The sequence below is a fragment of the Panthera uncia genome, chromosome A2 (genome assembly GCF_023721935.1).
Source record: "Panthera uncia isolate 11264 chromosome A2, Puncia_PCG_1.0, whole genome shotgun sequence".
NCBI classification, from domain to species: domain Eukaryota; kingdom Metazoa; phylum Chordata; class Mammalia; order Carnivora; family Felidae; genus Panthera; species Panthera uncia.
Genome location: NC_064816.1, coordinates 48,290,422 through 48,308,978, shown reverse-complemented (window position 1 = coordinate 48,308,978; position 18,557 = coordinate 48,290,422). Strand labels below are relative to the sequence as shown.

Sequence of the window (18,557 nt, the reverse complement as noted above, 5' to 3'; positions counted from 1 at the left end):
TCATTTTGCCTTTAATAACCTGCCTCTTGTCTTAAAATAATGGTTGGTGTCACTGTATTGAGGTGCATTATTCAAAGGGGGAAAAGACAACAGAAAATTGAAATTTCTTTTATCAGTAAGCAAAAAACTAGGAATACCCTCTACTATTCCACCTGTTTTCAGATGTGGTGAAGAAACATAAGGTAACAATTTCTTTTTGTAGATTTTTTTTTTATAAAAGTAGACTTTCTTATTGTGGTTAAAATATATAAAATGTGGTTAATATGTAACCATATGTTAATGTAACCATATGTAACCAAGGTTAATATGGTAACCATTTATACATGTAAAATATATAAAATGTGGTTAATATGTGGTTATATATACGCAATATATATAAAATATATAAAATGTGGTTTAAAATACACACACACACACACACACACATATAACTCAGTGTACTCTTTTGATCATTTTTAAGGGAATAACTCAGTGACACTAAGTACATTCCCAATGTTGCGACCATCACCACCACCATCAATTTCCAGTACTTTTTCCTCATCCCAAATAGAAATCCTATAATCAGTCACCACTATCTCCCCATTTCCTTCTCCTCCCAGCCTGTAAACCTCTATTCTACTTCCTGTCTCTATGAATTTGACTACTTTGAGCACCTCATCTCATTTGTCTTTTTGCATCTGGCTTATTTGCTTAGCTTACTGTTTTCCAGGTTCATCCATGTTATAGCATATTATGAGCTGAATTGTGTCCCCTGCCCAGCTAGAAATCATATGTCGAAATCCAACCCCCAGCACCTCAGAATATAACCATATTTGGAGATAGCATCTTTACAGAGGTGGTTAAGTTTAGGTGAGGCTGTTGAAGTGCGCCCTAATCCAATATGACTCATGTCCTTACACGAAGAGAACATTTGGACACAGACACCTACAGAGGGAAGGTCCTATAAAGACACAGGGAGAATGTGACCATATGGAAGCCAAGGAGCGAGGCCTGCAACAGATCCTTCCCTCACCGTCCTCAGAGAGAACCAACCCTACCAATACCTTGATCTTGGACTTTTAGCCTCCAGAACTGAAGAAAATAAATTTCTGTTGTTTAAGCCTCCCAGTCTGTGGTACTTTGTTATGATAGCCCTAGAAAACAGTATATACCAGAAATTCCTTCCTTTTTATGGCTGAAAAACATTCCACTGAATGTATAGACAACGTTTTTTTCTAATGCATGCACCTGTCAGTGGACACGGGTTATTTCCATCTATTGACTACTGGGAATAACGCTGCTTTCAATAGTGGTGTACAAGTATTTGCTTGAGTATTTACTTTCAGTTCTGTTGGGCATATACCCAGAAGGAGACTTGCTGGATCCTATGGTAATACTGCTTAACGTTTTGAGGAATTGCCAAACTGTTTCCCAAAATGGCTATACCATTTTTATTCCTACCAGTAAAGCACAGGGGTTCTAATTTCTCCACAGCATTGCCAGCACTTGTTATTTTACTTTTTTGGGGGATATGTTTGTTTTTTAATATTGGTTTAGCCAGAGCCATTAAGATCAACAACAAGGAGTTACACTTCCAGGATGGCAGAGTAGGCTCCTGATAGCCTGTCCTCCCTCAGAGAACAATTGTAAACTCTGGATAAAATACAAAAACCAGTATGTGAAGCCTCTGAAAAGTGCACTAACATGAACAGATTTTGAAGAGGGTCAAAACTTGAAAGAAGGGACTAGCATTGAGTAGTTTTCAGTTTTTGTGGCTTTAGCTTGAAGGTGAGGTACATTCATGGTGAAATCAACAGTAGCTAAAACTCCAATGAGGATCCTACCTGGAACCAGGGGTAATTTCTGTGGGGCTACCATGACCACTGGACAGCCAAAATGGAGTCCTGGACAGGAGTGAACTAGAGAAGGGGAACCCTCCCACCCCAGTTCTTATTCTCCAGGATGCCTCTGGTTGAACATAGAAAACACATGTGCAGGGCAGATGTAAGTAGCTTCCAGCTAAAGTTAAACAAAATCATATGTGATTGTATATATTAGCAGTAAAAAATTGGAAAATGAAATGTTTAGACATTACAATATCACCAACAATTTAGGAATACATTTAACCAAAGATCCAAGACTTTTGCAATGGAAGACATTTGAAGTAAGAGAAATAAAAATGATATACCATATTCATGGATTGGATGACTCAATATTGTTGAGATGACAATTTTTTCCAAATTGATGTACAGATTCAACACATTCCCAACCAAAATCTCAGCAGACACTTTGGTAGAAACTGATGAACTGATTCTAAAGTTTATGTGCAAAAGCAAATAATATAGAGTCAACCAAAACAATTTCAGAGAAGAATAAAGTTGGAAGATGTACACAATCTGGTTTCAAGACTTACTATAAAATCGTAGCAATCAAGAGAGGGAAGTATTGATGAAGGATAGACATATAGATCAGTAGAAGAGAGAGAATCCAAAATAGACCTACATGTATATGATCAATTGATTTCAACAAAGGTGCCAAAGCAATTTGATGAGGAAATACTGAGATGTCCCTAAACTCTACCTCATGATGGAATGGGCAGCAAAGTCATATTGCAAGGGCTGTGAAGACATGAAGACATGAAGGACTGGATTTGTTTTGGAATATACCACCCAAGCAACCTGAATGAGCCTCTGGGACCACTCATCAGACAACCCTGCTTATCTGCCCAGGTTTCAGCTCAAATCCACCTCCTCTGAGAGGCCTTCCCAGATGCTCTACCTTAAGCTGACCCACCCATGATCATTTATGACACTACCCTGAGCAGCTCCTTCATAGTTCTTCTATAGCCTTGTTTCTTCATTTGTTAATTGGTCTGTGTTCCCCACTAGGATACGATTATCATTTAAGATGGCTTTGAAGTAGGTAGAAAGAACTGAGGTTGGAAGGGTAGTAAGAGGCCAGGCTGGGGCCCTAGTAGGTTCCAGTAGGGAGTTTAGACATTAAGTTGTACAGAGGGTCAGGAGTTTAGAGCAAGGGCGTACCTGATAAAATGGATATTTTCTAACAAGTCTCCTGTGGCAAGGGCACCAGAATTGAATTCCTTGGGAGGTGGGGTGAAGGGAGAAAGGGAAAGGGTGAGAACGGGGGCAGAGTTCAGTCCATCTGAAGGTGGCTGTGTCAGTCCAGGTGACAGTAGATACCCTGGGCAAAGGTTCAGTGGGGATGGGGAGGCAGGTCCCTGAAGGAGATGTCATATTCTCCTAGGGAGAATATCATCCTCATAGGGAGATATCATCGGGCCATAAGTAGGGAGTGACTTGAGCTAATGCATATGGAACATCAGCTTGCGGGGAATGTGTCATGGTGCGGGCAGGAATGGAGACCAGCTGGGATGGAACCGAAGTGGACCAGGTGAGTGGTGATCGAGCGCCAGTCACCATGCTGGGCATTGAAGGGCCACAGTCCTCAGGGACTCACAGAATAAAGAGCAGACCACCAGGGAAGAGACCCTTACATACCCAGGACAGAGACTAGCATCTCATCACCTGTCACCCTCATGCCAGTTTCTTGAGCCTCGTCTTCCTAATGGGGCTGGACAGTTTGCATAGTGTCCAACTTTCTCTCCCAAATTACTTTCCTGCTGGGAGACATAAGCAAAACCTCTTAAGTAGCTGCTCCCTAGAAGAGCACATAACAGAATGTTCTAGGCACCTAACTTGCCTCTCCACTGTGGTCTAGGTGAACTATGAACAGGGCTGCAGGACCCTCCGCAGGTGCCTTGCATGCGGCCAGGTCTGCCAGGGTCACTGACTGTTTTTCCTGCCTTTGTTACATGTTCTGTTGGAGATATATGACTTATAAGTACTTCCCTAGGCCAGTCAGCATTTTAGTGTGGATTCTGTGAGAACGGAGGTCATGTTTGTGCGTTGTGATCCTTTGAACAGCACTCAAACTCTGGCTAACACGGGGACTCGATCTGCCAGCAGGGACTGGGCTCAGTGTGGATTAAAGTGATTGGGGTGGCGTGAATTTTGTTTGTTTTTAAGCTGAGAGTGGAATACCACACAGCATCACGGGGAGAGTCTAGTGAAGAATTACAATAAAACAAGAAAAACAAGTGGTATTTTTTTTTTAGGATTAATTCTTCCTTTGCCAATCCACTTCAATTAAATTCTCTGAACTTTGGTCAGAGATGAGAGAAACAGCAAGACAAATAGTGACGACATCATCCTTAGTAATCGCTACTTGTTGCAGGGGTCACTATCACCATTCTTAAAGAGGAAGGTCTCGTGACCAGGATCCAGGAAAATGGGTTCTGGTCCCATTTCTGCTACCTCCTAGCCACGGGGTTTTGAGCAATTCACATTTCCCTCAGGGCCTCAGTCTCCTCATGTATAAGATCCCTACGGCACATCATCTCTGAACTGCAGAGACACATTTGCGCCGAGGAGTTAATAACACCTACTCCAGTGTAGGCAAAACCCAAGGCCTGTGGGAGGGTCCCTGGACATGCTCTTTCTAGGCTGCGTTGCTGACAATCACGTCTTCCTACTGAACCGCCCTGCCATTTTCCCTGTTAAAATTTTCCTTTGCTCCACACTTAGTATCTGATGATCTACAATGACACAGACAAGGAAAAGTGAACACAATTGTGTTGAGCTTGTCTTTCTAGGTGTGGAGGGTGGGGGAGGAAGCCTGTCAGTTTTGGGGACAAACGGGCCTGAGCAAGTCCCCGCCAGTTACATGAGGCCAGGACCTGCGTCCTGTGTGTCTTGTGTAGAATCTTGTTGTCTACTGTTCCGGAGTGAAGGTTGGTCACCCGCAGGTTAGCTCCGGGCCACTTTCATTGCTGGTTTCCTTCCTGACACTGTGGGATAGCAGCCCTGATCCTCTACTTGGAAGACACTGAAACTCGTCTGGCAGCCGGCAGCTCCAGGGCCAATTTACTGCCCCAACTGCTTTCTTGTTTAGGAAAAACAAAAGCAGGGAAATTTCCTTTCTTTCTGCTTTTCATCACCCCATGGATTGTTTGGTCAGATTGTCTGCTGTGGCTTCCCACCCCTGTCTATGTCCTTCCTCAAGGAGCTCCCAGAAGCAGCCAGCCTGGCAGCCTAATTGGACACAGAGGGCTTCAGCTCCTACCTGTTTGTGAAATGGTCATTAGCTGGGATTGAGCCTGATGGTGAGGTCTGGCCTGGAGCTTTCCCCCTGCTTCCTGGGAACCCTAGGGTCTGTGGGGAGACATCAGATGTAGCCATCAGTTTGAGGCATAAGAGGAATGGATTGGGGGGGGGTGTCTCCAGCTCCCCTCCCCCTGCTAATCTTATATTCTATTTCATATACTTTCATTTATTTCATATAGAAGGAAACTGTATAAAATGTCATCAATATTAATGGCTCAAAAATGTGTGAACATGCCTGAGCTAGCCCACTGGGTGCCACTGAAAGAGTGTTCATCTCAAACTGCATGAGGAGAAAGCTGGTATTTTTTCTGGGAACATCAAATAAGCAGGCCTTCCATGAATAGGGCTCTTTCTCGTTTTCACAAGTCTTTCCTATCTGCTATCCCATGTGACTGCAGCAATCGTGGGAGGTGGGGGGGGGTGCGATCACCTCCATTTTACAGGTGTCTCTTGAGGTTTAGAGGGATCTCGTGACTTGCCAGGAAGTAGGAAAGCTCACAGCCAAGTGCAGCCTCTGCTTTGTAGGCCATTGTTCCCTCTGTTTCACATCTAGAACCCCCAAGGAGAGCTGGGAGCCCCAGCTTCTGAAACGGAACCCTGGCTCAACAAAGCCCTTCGCTAATGAAGTATACAAGAATATGTGCCACCCAAAATGAGCTAAAGGCCAGTGAGGACAGACGGGTGCCCAAAAAGCTGTTAAAGCAGGGCACAAAAGGAAATCCACATTTATAAAGTGAATTTGTATTTGTAAAGCTGTCTTTGTCTCCTGGAATAGAAAGAGAAGGACTCACTAACTCATCAGTGGAGAAAGCATGGACTTAATTCTGCATGACCAACCTCGCTAAACAATCCTTCTTTACTTTTCTGGTCCCCTTTCCATAACTTGCCTGTCCTTTCCAGGAGCCCCAAACCCCTTTTCCTTCGTTTAGGCCAAGCCCATCTATAAGCCTCACTCATCTGGCCACCTCCTTGAGCCACATTTTTCTTTGCAAACAGCTGTGCATAGGTATGTAATTGTAACTGTGTTGTTTTTTTTTTTTTCTTTCCTCTTCGTAATCCATCTTTTTTCAGTTTGATTCCTTGGCCCCAGCCAGTGAACCTAAGATGCATGCAGGGACAAAGAATTTTTTCCTTCCTTACACTAGTCTGCCAGTGGGGCCCAGATACCAGGGTAGCAGAGGCATGGGTACCACGAGCACAGTGTCAGAATGGTGTCCTAGTGTGCAGGATCCTCAGAAAGATCCTCTAAGTAACAACTAGGGCTGACCCCTTTGATGGTGAGTTACAGTGTCTGCCCTTTTTCCTCTTTCCTAAACTTTTCCTGCAACACTGCAGCTAGCGTTCACAGAAGGGGAGAACCCAGGCATCTGGCCTTGAGTTAAGGCAGACATGCTCAATGCTCTTCATCCGCCGTAGAAAGGAAGCCTGATGAGGCAGGCGCCTCTAATGTATTTGTTAGAATAACTCTCTGGACCGCTCCTGCCCAGTTACCTGCAGATGATTTAGCCTTTTGGAAAAAAAAGCCATCTAATTCTAAAGAATTAGAGAAAACAGCTCTCATTATGCATTATAAATGAAACCAACAAGATCCAGATTAGCTCTGTTTCTTATCATTCCTTTCCTTTTGGAGATTTTCATAGTGTGGAGGATGCCACCTTTGATATAAAACCTTTGCCCAGAACTGGGATTGCCTTTAAACTTTGGGGTGGAAAGAAATTTCATGGAGTCAATAATGTCTGACTCCAGAGTGAAATTGGTCCCCAGACCACTCCTGATCTGATACTGATGGATGGCCAATGAATGGAGCCCTGTGTGTGTTCCCAGGCAGGGGACTCCTTTGCAAGACAATAGAAAGCAGTCACAGTTTGGGCGAAATCTGGAGGATCTCACTTTAATTGGCAGGTTGACAGGCTAACAACAGCCGGACCGAAGCAGATATGTGTCCCAGGCAGAAGGCACTTTGGACTCTGAACACAGAAGAAAAAATCAAAAGAGGCCAGCGGTGGGCTGCCAGATATATCCTAACTCGGTGACCGGGCTTCTCATTAGTTCATAGGAAGTGTCTCGGGAGCCTTATAAACTGCTGTTTTGTTTTTCCAAAATAAGGTGTTTTCATTTGAAGTTGTGGGCATTTCATCTAGATTATTTGGCATTTTCTTCCAGGCCCCTATTTTGAAAAATGCTTTCACTTAAAAAAAAAATGCTTTTTTAAAAAATGTGAGTGTAGTATATAGGTGCTCATGAGTCATGGCTCATTCTCTTTCAGACCACCTGGTAATTCAGTCTTTGTGATAATTTACTGAATTGATTTCCTTTAGTGAAGTTACACTGGTCATGTATGTTGTGAAAACCCCCTGTGGGGGAGTAGGGTGGGGCTGGAGTGAGAATATAACTTCTGAAAGGAAATGACAACTTTTACTTTTTGAGAGAGAGAGAGAAAGAGAGAGAGAGAAGGGGAGGAGGGGGGAAGAGAGAGAGAGACACCACACACACACACACACACACACACACACACACACGAGTGGAGGAGGGGCAGAGAGAGGGAGACACAGAATCTGAAGCAGGCTCCAGGCTCTGAGCTGGTAGCACAGAGCCCGACACAGGGCTCGAACTCATGTACCACGAGATCATGACCTGAGCGGAAGTTGGACGCTTAACAAACTGAGCCACCCAGGTGCCCTGGAAATGACAACTTTTAACATCTGTTTCCAACAGAATCCATGCCTTTCATGGACGTAAGCCATACGGTTTTCCGAAGTGGAAAAGCGTGGGTTGCCCTGATTTCGAAATTCAACTTGCATACTCCATCCCATTGCAAACTAAGAAGCCAAGAACACTATGTCTTAGACTAGCTCCTTCTCTGAGGTGGATTTCTTTGTATGAGTTGTTTCCTTACCTGTGGATTTTACCTCACTGTGCATACCATCCCCTTAGGTAACCACTTTGTAGGGGGCTGTGGGGAGAAACTCTATCAAATTCAATGTATACTGTAACTTAAGATGAATCCCTGTTGTAAGAATGTATTGTTTTCATTTAATGTGTACTTTGGAAGTAAGGATACAAGATACTCAACTTCCGTCCTCCATTCTATAAGCTCACAGAGGGCAGCACTTTACTGATTTTGAAGGATACAAGTTGCATCTTAAACTGTGTTATAAGTCATACTTTGTATAAATAGAGACACCCCTTCCCCTCCATTGTCTAATCAGCTTAGGCAGGGGCCCACTGGCCAAATCAGGCCCACCTCGTGATTTTGTAAATAAAGTTTTATTGGAACCCAGCCACACAAATTTGTTTACATACTGTTTGTGGCTGCTTTCCCACTACAGCAGTAGAATTGAGTAGTAGCAGAGGCCATATGGCTTGCAAAGCCTAAATTATTTATTATCTGGTTCTTAACAGAAAAATTTAGCTGGCCTCTGGTCTAAGGTTCTGCAGACTTTCCACCCACAGACCATTCGTAGTTTACAGGTATGTTTTGCTGGTGTTTTTAAAAAGTGAAGCCAGAAGCAGGTGTATGTGCAACATGGCCCAAGGTGTTGATACTGGGCCTGCTTCGTGCATTACCCTGGTCCTGGTTAGTGGACCCAGGAAGGGACCTGACTTAGAACCTGGAGACCTGGCTTGCAGTCTTGCTCCACTTTGAGCTTACTATGTGACCTTAATAAAGCTACTTCAACTCTCTGGCCTCAGTTTCCCCACATCTCACCTGGCTTCTAACTAGCCCTTTCACCTCTCACATGTTCCAGTCTTGCTGTTCCAACTGCGGTCCTCAGGCCAGCAGCAGTGACATCACCTAGCACTTTCTAGAAATGCACAGTCTCAGGCCTCAGCCCGGACCTGCTGAATCAGAACCCACATTTTAGCAAGCTTCCAGGTGATTCTCATGAACACTAGGCGTGGGAAGCACTTCTCTAGAATACCACCTCCCTGATATGATGTTAGCAGCAAAGTAAAATAGAGGTGGCCGAGGATTTCAATTTCTGAGTTGTTTTTAGTCCTAGGGTGAGACGCAAAATGCATAATTTTATTAATGTAACATTTCTCTACGCACTTGCTTATGACTTTAGGGGGCCCACTGTGAGTCTGATGGTCAATGGAACCACTCACCATTCTTAAAACATACATGGTACAAATGGAGGTCAGTACCACCTGACTTTGAAATAGCAGTTTGGCTTTACCAGTAAAGAAAGAGTATCTATATTCACGTGTGTGTGTGTGTGTGTGTGTGTGTGTGTGTGTGTGCGCGCGCGCATGCATATGTAGCAAAATGCTGAAGTGTCTCTCTCAGTGGGGAGGTCATATAGGGGCATTTGCCAGAAGGTCTCAGAGATGAGAAATGAGAAAACTAATGATGATGTTTGCTAATGGACTTTAAGAAACATGCACGGAATTTTTATTTTGAGTTTTTTTAAGTTTATTTAATTATCTTGACAGAGAGAGAGAGAGAGAACACAAGTTGGGGAAGTACAGAGAGAAAGAGAGAGAGAATCCCAAGCAGGCTCCACACTGTCATCACAAAGCCCAATGCGGGGCTCAAACTCACAAACTTTGAGATCATGACCTGAGTCAAAGTTAGATGCTTACCTGACTGAGCCACCTGGGTGCCCCACACACAGAATTTTTAAACATATCTGTTTCCAAGAGTAGATTGCATTTGACTCATCTTCCAGGTCCACTGGCCAATAATACAAACAACAACAATAATGGTAAGAGCCAATATTTACTGAGCACTTACTATGTGCAAGGAGCTCTTCTAAATCTTTCAACATGCATGAACCCATTTACTCCTCAGAGCAACCCTACAAGGTAAATACTATTCCTATCCTCATTTTACATTGAAGAGACTTGGGAATGAGTGAACCAATTTATCTAAGGCTACACAGCAGAGTCAGGATTAGAATGGAAGCATCTAGCTCCCCACTGTCAGTGACGATGCTGTGCTGCCAGCCACAGTGCATCTGTTTGGTAGGTGACTGGGAAAGACCAGGCCTGCCAGTGGCCTATGTACAGGGATCCCTGGAGTATCTTGGGAAGGGACACAGGCTGGATTCCACCTGGATGCCCTTATGTCTGAGTAGATGATTATCTGTTATTTGTTACTGTCCTCTGATAGAGTGTGATTCCTTTACAGCAGAAGCCATGTCTCCTTTGTCCACTATTGTATTTCTGATGCCTTAGCACAGTGCTTGGGGCATACGAAATGCTGAGTAAATGCCTGCTGAATAAATGAAAGAAGACGGAATGAGTGAGGGAGAGAGAGAGAGTTGCCAATTGCTTGGAAGACAAATCACAGAGTCTGACGTCAGTGCAGTCTGGTCAAGGGCTGAATCACTAATGCAGCTGGTTAAGACTCTGAACATCTGAAGGAATCACCGAGGGCTTCCTGGAAGAGGGAGTGCTTATGCTGAGCGTGGAAGCAGAGGTGGCGGAAGTGTGACCTTTCAGGTGGGAACAAGTATTAAAAAAGCGCAGTGTCCACAAGCCCTGGTCCAAGATGTCACAAACACTTCTCCTGCAGGGGGGACCACATAGGCAACGTATTGAACAGACATCTTCCCGCCTGGCTTGGGGCTTTGGCTGGAACATGATCTTCCGTCCAGCTTTGGCACCACATGGTCCCCTTGCGTCAGCCAAGGGTACCCGCCTGCCTGCTCCTTCTCCCTCTTTCCTTATCAGCTGAAGATGAACTCTGTAGAGCTCTCCTGTCAACTGAAGCACAAACCATTCCCTTGTAGGGCAAAGGCTTGCGATCCTTTGCAACAATATTTCATAATTTATATATTTGATTAAAAACTGGAACCACTGCCAGCAGCCTGAATAATCTAACATATTGGGATCATTAGCTGCTTGTGTCACTCTTCTATTTTAAAACTTTCCATATTTGAACTCCTGGAAGTACATCCTTCACATTTATTAAAGTTTTCCCATAAAAACAGTTTAGTGAGAGTCCATCATCTTTCACAGAATTAAGAGGAAAAAAAAAAAGCCACAGTAAAACCCTTCAGACACCTCCTTTAGGGAATACCATTTTATTTAGGTCTTTAAAAACATTTGTCTTTTCTTGCCAGTAATTAAAAAAAATATCAAGACAAATGAGATTTTTAGTGGCCTGATAATTAGTTCAAGATGAGCTTTGTGACTTGGCTTCTATCCTTGCTCTTTGGAGCCTCTCAGGAACCTGCATATTACCCATTCCTCACACAATCTTAGTCCCTTAGGTTCCTCGGGTTGGTTCTTTTCCAGCTTCTCAGATTGTTCCTTTTCTGTGCTTTGCTCCTGTTGTTTTATCTACCCTTCCTCTCTGTAGAGAACGAAGCCAGCTCTACTTTGCCCCACTGGCCCCCCCCCCCCCCCCCCCCCCCCCCCGCAACTGGCTCCTGCTCTAACAGCACCCCCACCATCTCTCTTTCTCTCTTTTTTAACAAGGGGCCTGTTTCAGGTGATTTGCTTGTGGCTGTCTTTGTGAATCCCTTGCAGTTGGCTGGTCGGCATGTGACTGAGGCATGCCAATCACAATAACCCAGTCCTCTGGCACAGCCACTGGTTGAGGGATAGGCACGTGACCCACAATGGGCCAATCAGAATAATTCCCAGGAAGCCCTAGAAAGAGACCGCCCCTTTTCATTGGGCTCACTAGCTCCAGGGGTAAAAGTGACCCTGGCTGCTGCTGGTGTCCGTGGCTGCTACCTAATCCAGGTGAGCCTACCTGAGAATGAAGCCAATATGAAGAGAAACAGAGGTGAGAGAGGGAAAGGAAGAAGATTCTTAACTACATTATTAGAAGTACTAGATACACTTGTTCCTGAAGCTGGTGCTCCTCTTGAACTTTATGACTAGAAAATAGATCCCGGAATGTGAATTCCCTCCAATTTTTGTGTTTGTTTGTTTAAACTGGTTTGGATCGGAGTTTCCTCACTTGCAACAACAGCGTTTTAGATGCTGTTTCTCCTGTCTCCAAGTCCAAATCCTTTCTGTTGTTCAAGAACCAATGTCCCAAACTCAGACCAAAGAAATGCTTTATGCTGATGCCTGTAGTTTCTATTACCAAAGAACAGAGGGAACCAGACCAAGAGATCATTTTGCTTCAAATTAGTAGAATCTGACTGCATGTAAGTAGCAGTTGAGAAAAAGGAGCCAACACACTTCTTGCTTCAACAGCATCACCTCCAATGTTGGCCATTGCACACTTTTGTCTAACTTTCTTGTGTAACTTTTAAAAAAAATTTTTTTTAACGGTTTTTACTTATTTTTCAGACAGGGAGAGACAGAGCATGAACAGGGGAGGGTCAGAGAGAGGGAGACACAGAATCCGAAACAGGCTCCAGGCTCTGAGCTGTCAGCACAGAGCCCGACGCGGGGCTCGAACTCACGGACCGAGAGATCATGACCTGAGCCGAAGTCGGCCGCTTAACCGACTGAGCCACCCAGGCGCCCCTCTTGTGTAACTTTTTGTATTTGAATGCAAACCTGTGGAGCCAAACTGTGATAACCCAGTGAGTAAATCACTCATGTCACGTAATAATAATTAATTCAGTCAAGAAACATCAATGGATACTAAGAGCGAGTGGGTGGCATTTTGATGAGGAATGGGATATGAACATAGTGTCAAAGAGAGGCGTATCTCATTTCACTTCACTCTGCTTTATTGCATTTCACAGATACTATGATTCTTTTACAGATCGAAGGTTTGTGGCAATCCTTTATTGAGCAAATCCACCGATACCATTTTTCCAATTGTATTGGCTCGCTTCATGCCTCTGGGTCACTTTTTGGTAATTTCCTTAATATGTCAAAATTTTGCATTATTATTATATTTGTTGTGGTGATCTGTGATCAATGATTTTCACTTGCTGAAAGCTCAGATGATAGTTACCACTTTTTAGCAATAAAGTGTTTTTAATTAAGGTACGTACGTTGTTTTTAGACATATTGTTATTACATGCTTACTACAGTATAGTATAAACATAATTTTTATGTGCACTGGGAAACCAAAAAATTCATTTGCCTCACTTTATTTGGGATATTCCCTTTATTGAGTGGTATGGAACTGAACCCGTAGCATCCAAGATAGGCCCGCACCTTCCCACAAAAATACTCATTTAATACAAAGGGGAAAAGAGTAATTTTACAAAGGAAAAACCTAGCTTAATCAAGTGTTGGAAATTAATAGCAACACCTAAGAGAACAAATAAAAATCTCGTATCATCCGATAGGGCACAATGAAAAGAAACCAGCTTCGCTTTCATGGGATTCCCACCAAAAATGCATAGCCTGAATCTAATTATGAGAGAATATTAGACACCCAATTTGATGGACCTTCTATTCAATAAGCAGACTTCTTAGATGTCAAGGTCATAAATGTCAAGGAAAGAACAAGAAACACTTCAAAATTACAGAGCACTGAAGAGACAAGGTAACTAAACTGGAATGCATCATCCTGGACTGGATCTTTTTGTAGTAAAAGATATTATTGGTACAATCAGTGAAACTTGCATCTGAGGAGTAGATGGTAGAGTGTTAGTTTCTGATTTTGATGGTTGTTTAGTGGTTATGTAGAATGTTTCTGTTCATGGGAATTAGACGCTAAAATACTCAGGGGTGATGGGGCATTGTGTCAGCCCCACCCTCACATGGTTCAAGGGAAAAACAATGTCTTCTTGAAACTTATTTTGTAAGTTTGAAATTATATATATATAAAAAAAAACCCCCAAAACAGGGCTTTTTTTCCCCAGAACGTCTCTTTCCATTAAGGAAGAAAACTTTTCTAAGCAGCTCCCCAGTGGAGAAGCCCCGTTGGCCAGGACTGAGTCACATGCTCTTTCTTTCTGAAGCCCAGGGCCATTGGCAACAATGCATCCTCCAAGAGCCCTAGGCTGTTTGTCCTTGCATTTAGTTGCTAGGTGCCATAGTAAGGATTGGAGAACCAAAGATAGTGCAAGAAGTTCATAGAGGAAGGCTCTCAGAAACCAGTAATTATAGCACAATAGCATCGGTCAATGATTGCAGAAAGCCTGGATGCTTTTGAGCACACAGAGTAACCTAAAACACCCCCGAGGGGAGGGTGAGGCCAGGGAAGTCTTCCTAGAGAAAGACAGTGATGGGAACAGTGGCTGACTTTTTTGCTGAATGGGGGGGGGGGGTAGTTAACGTTGTAGCCTTTTAAAGCCTACCTCCTTCCAGTTCTACTACAGAACTGCCACTCAGCTCTGGTGGTCCCTTGGAAAAGGCAGCAGTTGAACACAGCGTGGGGAACTCCCAGAAGAGGGAATAGCTTGAGTGATGGTGCAGAGGTGGAGAAAGCATGAAGCAGGGACCTGCAAGCTTTTCACCAGGCCTCTGAATGGGGAGCAGGAAGCCAAGGTGGTTTGGGGCCGGAGAAATTAAGAAGCTTGATTGCAAGCCTAAGCCTAAGAAGTTTTGATTTTCTTCTAGGTATGCAACAGGGAGCCCCTGTTTTAGAGGAGGCCTGTGTTTCTGAGCAGTTCATCTGGGCAGTGTGTGGAGAGGGTGAGTTCGGGTAGGGAGACTCACTAGGACACTATTGTCAGTCTCGGCTAAAATCATTCAAGGAGAAATAAGGCCTCAGTGATAGAGGGAAAGCCATGACAGTGACCTATCTGACAGGAAAGGAGTGTCAGAGAGGATTCAGGTATTCCAATGGCAAGCGTGAGGTGTTGTTAGTAGACATGGGGAAGGCAGGAGGACGTTCTGGGTGATATCTGGTAGGGTCTACTGGGGGACATCACTCCTGCCCACAATGGTGTGGACAAAGATACCAGGATAAAATCAGTCAGGTATCATGCTGGGGTTTCAGCAGAGGAGAGAGCATGTATCCAATAATCTCTCTATCCAGTCATCACTACCCCTGCTTAAAACTCTTTGAAGGTTCCCCATTGCTCTTAGGAGAGACTGGTCTTTTCCACTGCCCACAAAATTGGTGCAACTCTTATGCCTCACATCTCTGTATGTACCACAGTAGTCTTCTGTAAGCCCCACTCATGGGCCATGGTCACCACTGTATCTTCAACACTAATATATAGGTACTGAATAAACTGATGCTACTTCAGCCACAGGACCTTTGCACATGCCACCCATGTATTTATCCTTAACCATATTCCTTGCCCTCTTTGGCTGCTCAGAATTTACTCACCCTTTAGATCTCAGTTCAAGTATCACTTTTCCAGGAGCACCTCTCCTGACTAGGTCCAATCTCTTTTATATTCTTTATAGAGACATGTTCCTCCTCTTTTTATAATTTTACATTGACTTGTAGGAATATTTGCCTAAGGCCATTTCCCCCACAGACTGTAAAGTCCAGGAGGCAGGGGTATTGTGCTTTCTATGAACACTGTCTCCTGTACTCAGGTTGCTTAATGGAACTCTGTAATGCCCAGTGGATATTTGCAGAATGAATGAGTGAGTGAGTGAGTGAATGAAAGAGTGGATATTCCATTGGTGCCTCTGGGAAGGGATTGAGAAGCAAGTAAAGGTGCTTGAGTAGCACCTTACAGGACAGATAGAATTTTAACAGATGGTGTTGGCCTTCAAGTAACCAGCACAGAACTGGGAAAAGCTCAGAAGAGGGCTTGACCAGAGGCAGTGGGTGAATGTCTAGGAGAAAGAGGGAAATGGAAATCAAGAGAAATGAAGGGTTCCAAGGCCAAAAAGACAATTAAGCCAAATCTTGGAAGGATTCAAATGTCAGGGTGAGGACTTGGTTCTTAACTTGGAGACACCAGGGAGCCAGGCAGGGTGGGTGAGGACGATGACACAGCCCAAGCTTCTCTCTGGGGGGCGGACGGACACGACAGGGTAGCAGGTGACTGGAGCAAGGAGCTGGGAACAGAAAACCACCTCAGGAGGCAATTGCAAAAGCTTTGGTCAAACTTGCAAGGTCAGGGTATTGTAGGTAAGAGATGAACAGAGTGAAATTCGGGTGGGAAAATGAAAGAAACTTGGCAACACATGGGAAATTTGAGAAAGAAGGAAAGCCATGGGTGACCGGGCTGTGAGCCCCTAAGCCTCATGTCTTTTTTTGTCTCTGTTTCCCCAGTAGAGAAAGAGATTCCTTTTGTTAGATGTTGTGCAAAGGAAACTAATCTGGGAGCTGCAAATGCTCAGAGGTCATAAAAAGAGAGAAAATCTGGCCCAAAGACCTATTCTATTTGGCTCATTCTGTGCTGAGTTGGCAACGTTTAGAAGAAGAGAGATTTCGCATAAACATCCTATATTTCTTCAAGACTGCCCTCACTGGTCACCATGTCCCCCGGGGCACCCATTGGCCGAGCTCAGGTAGCCCTGTGTGGCTGCTCCCCAACGCTCCACCTGGTCTCACTCTCAGAGGGGTTCGCTCATTCCCTGCGAGGGCAGCCGATCAGCTCCCGGAGGCTGCTTTTTGATGTACCGTAAACCATGACATGTCCCATCACTGATCTGGGGGTTCCTGGAACGGCGGTCCAGGGGTTCTGCCTTGAGCACCTGTGCTCACAGAGAAATCTGACGAGACGCGGTTGGCAAGGAGGCACAGCACTTCTGTGCCTTCTGCCACCGCCAGCACTCAGGACTGAGGGGCTAAACGGGTGCCATGCAATCACCGCCATGGTGTAAATGACTAGATCAGGGCATAGATGGACTTCATCAGACTTTTATTGAATACATTCATCATGCCAAAAACATCTTTTTTAATTTCAAATTCAAATTCCATTTGAAAAGGAGGCCACAAATGACTGTTGGGATCCCAGCCAGCTCCTGGAGGAGCCCCCACGTTCGTGAGAAAGCACACACATCCGACAGCTACGCGATTTGATCACTCAGAACTGCATTTTGGGAAACTCCTAGAGATCCCTTGCAGGATGCCAGTTGTGTCTGTAGTTGGTGGCTGGGAAACAACAACGTAACCCCATTCTTAGACCTCTCAGAACACTGCTGGCTTTAAAACTATTGACTCTCAAGGATCTACCAGCCTAGAATACGTGTGTGTACGTGTGCATATATATATTCCCACTGAAAAAAATCACTGGTTTTGTTGCCTGCTGGCCGTCACATCGGACCCTTAGAATGACCTCAGCACCCCTGGCTCCCCTCCTTGTTGGGATCCTGTGGATTCCGGCTGTGGCGGGGCAGCCCTTCAGGAGCGTTTGGACTTGCTACAGGTCGGGCACAGCAGCTGGCCCTTGGTGATGATGTACGCCCGGCCGCTCAGCTGCTGCTCACAGCCTTCACACACGAAGTGCTTTCGGTGCCAGGCCAGGTCTTCCACACGCTGGTAGTCCTCCGAGAATATGATCTGGGGAGGGGAGCAGAGACAGTGCACCAGTCAGGTTCTGTCCCTTGTGGAGACAGGGCATCGAGGACAAGTTGCAGAATGGTGGTTCCTCCTCCCCCATTCTCGTCTCGACCTTCAAATGCGTCAGTGGAGGAATGGGACACAAACCTCAGGCAGTAAGTACGGTTATCTGCACAGGTCATAATTGTCTCTTAGCTTGTTAGATGGAAAACAAAATTCTCTGCCGTAGGCCAGTTTTACTTAGCTAGCAGCCATGATACTCTTTGGCCCGAATCCAAAGCCCGGCTTTGTTCTGAGATGGGATTACATATCCTGGTGAAGACAGCCCAACAATAGCTAAGTGGCCAATGGCCAGTCTTCACCAGCAAGGTCACACAGGGTCACTGGGGCTTTGAATAAATAACACTTCTTTTTTTTAAGTTCGTTTTATTTTGAGAGAGACAGAGCGTGCAAGCATGCAAGCGGGGGAGGGGGAGAGAGAGGGAGAAAAAGAATCCCAAGCAGGCTCTGCACGGACAGTGCAGTGCAGAGCCCGGCGTGGGGCTCAAACCCACAAACTGTGAGATCGTGACCTGAGCTGAAACCGAGTCGGGGGCTTCACTGACTGAGCCACCCAGGCGCCCCACACACTTTGGAATATGTATTTGTATGCTGAGGAAGCCCTGAGGCTCAGAAAGAATTCAGAAAGAGCAGAACAGCTCTTCTCACCTCATCGCAGCCAGAGCACCGGGGCCGTATGCTCTCGCAGTAATGGCGGCCACACCAGGGGGCACCGTCCTTCCAGAAGTAGATGAGGTCCACCAGTGGCTCCGAGCACTTGGCACACACAAAGCAGGTGGGGTGCCACTGCTTGCTGTAGCCTGCCCTGTCTGAGTAGACCACAGGGCTGTCCGCAGGGGCCACTCCCTTGCAGAGCTCACAGACCTAGAAGGGGAGAGGACACCAGGGATATAAGGGTCAGGAGAGCATAGTGACATGGGTTTGAGCTTCAGCTCATCTCTTTCCTTCCTGGGGGCCCTCCAGCAAGTTACTAAACCTCTCTGTTCCTCAGTTTTCTCATCTTCAAACCTACCTCATAGGTTGCTGTGGGGACGAATTAGTTAGTT

The 18,557-nt window shown here is 45.0% G+C and overlaps 1 protein-coding gene across 1 annotated transcript in view; it reads right to left on the bottom strand.

Moving 5' to 3' along the window:
* Positions 1 to 16,773: 16,773 nt before the first annotated feature.
* LMCD1 (LIM and cysteine rich domains 1) overlaps positions 16,774 to 18,557 on the bottom strand; it is a 58,174-nt gene continuing 56,390 nt past the window's right edge. The window contains exons 5-6 of the mRNA XM_049640905.1: positions 18,160 to 18,375; positions 16,774 to 17,451 (exon numbers count right to left, since the gene is read on the bottom strand). Of these exons, the coding sequence (XP_049496862.1) occupies positions 17,293 to 17,451; positions 18,160 to 18,375 (375 nt within the window). The 3' untranslated portion in view covers positions 16,774 to 17,292. The remainder of the gene's footprint in view (positions 17,452 to 18,159; positions 18,376 to 18,557) is intronic.